Source organism: Palaemon carinicauda, chromosome 3 (genome assembly GCF_036898095.1).
Source record: "Palaemon carinicauda isolate YSFRI2023 chromosome 3, ASM3689809v2, whole genome shotgun sequence".
Lineage (NCBI taxonomy): Eukaryota > Metazoa > Arthropoda > Malacostraca > Decapoda > Palaemonidae > Palaemon > Palaemon carinicauda.
This window is the reverse complement of record NC_090727.1, coordinates 96,505,582-96,510,581: the sequence shown is the minus strand read 5'-3', so window position 1 is coordinate 96,510,581 and position 5,000 is coordinate 96,505,582. Positions and strand designations below refer to the sequence as shown.

Here is a 5,000-nt window from a genome sequence, read left to right as displayed (position 1 = left end):
TAGAAGAACATATTCCTCTAATGACTTTTTTAAAGCATACGGAAAATAATATGGAGAATATAAGGCTTATCTTATATAAGATATTAGCTGACTTACAGAAATTTGAAGCTGGTAAGATTACAATTAAAGTATAAGTCTTAACTGTTTTCCTGTAATTCATTACAATATGGAAAATATAAGTCTTATCTTAAATAAGATGTTAGCTGACGTATAGAAATCAGATGCTGATAAGACCACAGTACATGAATAAGTCCTAACTCTTTTCCTGTAATTCATTAAAATATGGAAAATATAAGTCTTATCTTAAATAAGATATTAGGTGACTTATAGAAATCTAATGCTGCTAAGACTACAATACAAGAATAAGACTTAACTCTTTTCCTTTAATTCAGTATAATATGGAAAATATAAGCCTTATCTTAGATAAGATATTAGCCGACTTATAGAAATCTGATGCCGATAAGACTACAATGCAAGTATAAGTCCTAACTAGTTTCTTATTCAATATTATCAAAAGTAAGAGGCACACAAAAATTTATTCAAGAGCCCTTCAGTTACAGAAAAAATGGGAATTTATTCAAGAGCCCAAGATGAAGAATAAATAAAATAAACTATAAGAGTCACAAAAACAAGAAAAAACTTACTGTTAAATATCTTGCCTACAGTGTATATATCGAAGTTAGAGACACGAAGAAATTCATTTAGAAGCCCTTCAATATTAACACAAGTAAGAAACATGAATTTATTCAAGAGCCCAGGATGAAGAATGAATAAAATAAACTAGAAGAATCACAAAATCAAGAAAAAACTTACAAATTTATCTGGGAGCTTTTAAGTATTAACACAAATAAAAAACAGGAATTTATTCAAGAGCCTAAAGGTAGTGACTCAGAAATTTATCTAAGAGCCCTTCAGTTACACAAAAAATGTGAATTTATTCAAGAGCTCCCGAAGAAGAAGAATAAATAGAATAAACTAGAAGAATCACAAAAACAAGAAAAAAACTTTTACCGTTAAATTTCTTGACCATGAGGTATAAGGCCAAGTTAGAGACACACAGAATTTATCTAGGGGCCCTTCAGTATTAACACAAGTGAGACGGGAATTTATTCAAGAGCTCAATGAGAATAATAAATAAAATAAACTAGAAGAATCACAAAAACAAGAAAAAAACAAATCCGTTAAATTTCTTAGCAATGAGGTATAAGGCCAAGTTAGAGACACACAGAATTTATCTAGGGGCCCTTCAGTATTACCACAAGTGAGACGGGAATTTATTCAAGAGCTCAATGAGAAGAATAAATAAAATAAACTAGAAGAATCACAAAAACAAGAAAAAAACAAATCCGTTAAATTTCTTAGCCATGAGGTATATGGCCAAGTTAGAGGCACAAATTTTATCTAGGGGCCCTTCAGTATTAACACATGTGACGGGAATTTATTCAACAGCTCAATAAGAATAATAAATAAAATAAACTAGAAGAATCACAAAAACCAGAATAAAACCCAACCGTTAAATTTCTTAGCCATGAGGTATATTGCCAAGTTAGAGACACACAGAAATTTATCTAAGTGTCCTTCAGTTGCACAAAAAGAAAATGGGAATTTATTCAAAAGCCCAAGAAGAAGAAAAATAAATAAAATAAACTAGAAGAATCACAGAAACAAGAAAAAAACCTACCGTTAAATTTCTTAGCCATGAGGTATATCGCCAAAACCTCTGACACCCCACCGACTCTGCAAGCATCGATTTGGCAATAGGAGAGGGCCCCTGCTTGCAGCATCTGCTTGAAGATCACTCGGTTTTGGAACATCTCCCCGCTGGCCACACCGATGCCTAGGGGTTTCAAAGCCTGTTGGAGGATAACAGAGATTATTTCCTTTCCTAACTGGGCTATTTTCCCTTTTGGAGCCCTTGGGCTTATAGCATTCTGCTTTTCCAACTAGGGTTGTAGCTTAGCATAAAATGATAATAATGATAGTAATAATAATAATAATAATAATAATGATAAGGATAAGGATAAGGATAAGGATAAGGATAAGGATAAGGATAAGTATAAAGATAATGATAATAATAATAATAATAATAATAATAATAATAATAATAATTATAATTATAATAATAATAATAGTGATAGCAACAGCAACAGCAATAATAATAATAATAATAATAATAATATAAACACTTTATCATGATAGTCACAATATCCCTAAAATGATAAATATTCCCACACTTGAGTAAGATTTACATCTCATTAGAGAGAAAAACACATTAAAATATTAATATCATTCCAAAGCTGTTAGAATTATCATTAAAACCACTAGCAAAGTCTAGCATATTCGTCCTATTCAAAACACATCACAAGACCATTAATATTCAAAGAGTCAAATGATTGTGGGAGTGCCCAGACCATGATATAAACTTTATTCTAAACCAACTTAATGCATTCACATCACCAAACACGGCACGCATAATATGTAGTACACAGAAGCAATGTAAAATTAGTATTAATTTATGTGTGTGGAATTCTCTCAAGGGTAAGGAAGGGTTGTGGTGGCCGATGAGGTAACGTCCCTGACTGGTGAACGCCAGACTGGGGTTCAAGTCACGCTCAAACTAGTTTGTTTCTTTGGTCACTGTAACTTCACCATCCTTGTGAGCTAAAGATAGGGAGAAGTGGGGGAGCCTATAGTCTATCTGCTGAGTCATCAGCAGCCATTGCCTGGCACATCTTGTTCCTAGCTTGGGTGGAGAGGGGGCTTAGGTGCTGATCATATGTATATATGGACAATCTCTAGGACACTGTCAGGCTTGATAGGGGAATGTTACTGTCCCTTGTCTCTGCCATTCATACATATTGGGATATATATATATATATATATATATAAACATTTTGAAACAGGAATATCCATACAATTCAAATGCCTTGAAATATGGCTATCTGTTAAATTCATACATCTTGGACCATGGCTCTCTGTTTAATTCATACATCTTGAAACATGGCTCTCTGTTAAATTCATACATCTTGGACCATGTCTCTCTGTTGAATTCATACATCTTGGACCGTGGCTCTCTGTTAAATTCATACATCTTGGAACATGGCTCTCTGTTAAATTCATACATATTGAAACATGGCTATCTACTAAATTCAAACGCCTTGAAAAATGGTTATCTATGAAATTCATATATCATGGACCATGGATCTCTGTTAAATTCATACATCTTGGAGCATGGATCTCTGTTAAATTCATACATCTTGGAACATGGATCTCTGTTAAATTCATACATCTTGGAACATGTCTCTCTCTTAAATTCATTACATCTTGGAATATGTCTCTCTCTTAAATTCATTACATCTTGGAACATGGATCTCTGTTAAATTCATACATCTTGGAACATGGATCTCTGTTAAATTCATACATCTTGGAACATGGATCTCTGTTAAATTCATCCATCTTCGAACATGGATCTCTGTTGAATTCATACATATTGGAACATGGCCCCCTGTTAAATTCATACATCTTGGAACATGGCTATCTATTAAATTCATAATCTTGGAACATGGCTCTCTGGACCATGTCTTTCTGTTAAATTCATACATCTTGGAACATGGCTCTCTGTTAAATTCATACATCTTGAAACATGGCTCTCTGTTAAATTCATACATCTTGGAACATGGCTATCTATTAAATTCATAATCTTGGAACATGGCTCTCTGGACCATGTCTCTCTGTTAAATTCATACATCTTGAAACATGGATCTCTGTTAAATTCATACACCTTGAAACATGAATACCCATCAAATTCATACATATTGGGACATGGTTATCCATCAAATTAATGCATATTTAATATCTGTTTGAGGCTCGAGATAAGGACGGCAGGTTCATCCTTGCCAAGATTCTTGGACATGATGTGTCCTACCATGCTAATAGTTTTTTAATTTTACTTCAGAAGCAGGTCTTCTGAAAGCTATTTAACCCTTAAAATAACATCTTTGCTTATATGGTTTTAATTGAATATTCTTGTATTTATTTAGAGTAAATGATATCGGCGTCAATTACCTTAAATATCAGGATACCAGAAAACCTCAAAATCAATCAATTTTACCTTTGCAACTTCAAGGTGACCAAGGACATCATCAGGACTCGTGGGCTCCTCTATCCAAAGGGGCTTGAAGGGGGCTAATTCCTTCATCCAGTCAATGGCTTGATCTACGTCCCATTTCTGGTTAGCATCGACCATCTGAAAGAAAAGTACAAATTATTATTATTATTATCATTATTATTATTATTATTATTATTATTATTATTATTATTATTATTATTATTATTATTATTATTATTATTATTATTATTATTATTATTATTATCTAAACTATAGCCCTAGTTGGAAAAGCAGGATGCTACAAGCCCAGGGGCCTCAACAGGTAAAATACCCCAGTGAGGAAAGGAAACAAGTAAAAATAAAACATTTTAAGAACAGTAACAACATTGAAATAAATATTATTATTATTATTATTATTATTATTATTATTATTATTATTATTATTATTATTACTTGCTAAGCTACAACACTAGTTGTAAAAGCAATATGCTATAAACCCAGGGGCCCCAACAGGTAAAATACCCCAGTGAGGAAAGGAAACAAGTAAAAATAAAACATTTTAAGAACAGTAACAACATTAAAATAAATATTATTATTATTATTATTATTATTACTACTTGCTAAGTTACAACCCTAGTTGGAAAAGCAAGATGCTAGAAGCCCAGTGGCTCCAACAGGGAAAATAGCCCAGTGAGGAAAGAAAAAAAATTAAAATAATTTGAGATCAGTAACATTAAAATATAAATATAAAATATAAAAACTTTAACAAAACAAGAGGAAGGGAAATAAGATAGAATAGTGTGCCCGAGTGTACCCTCAAGCAAGAGAACTATAACCCAAGACAATGGAAGACCATGGTACAGAGGCTATGGCCTCAAGACAAGACTGATCA

At 32.6% G+C, this 5,000-nt stretch overlaps 1 protein-coding gene across 1 annotated transcript in view; it reads right to left on the bottom strand.

Annotated features, from left to right (window-relative positions):
* LOC137638390 (mitochondrial enolase superfamily member 1-like) overlaps positions 1-5,000 on the bottom strand; it is a 17,199-nt gene that overhangs the window by 4,718 nt on the left and 7,481 nt on the right. Inside the window, exons 6-7 of the mRNA XM_068370425.1 lie at positions 4,112-4,246; positions 1,682-1,853 (exon numbers count right to left, since the gene is read on the bottom strand). Of these exons, the coding sequence (XP_068226526.1) occupies positions 1,682-1,853; positions 4,112-4,246 (307 nt within the window). The remainder of the gene's footprint in view (positions 1-1,681; positions 1,854-4,111; positions 4,247-5,000) is intronic.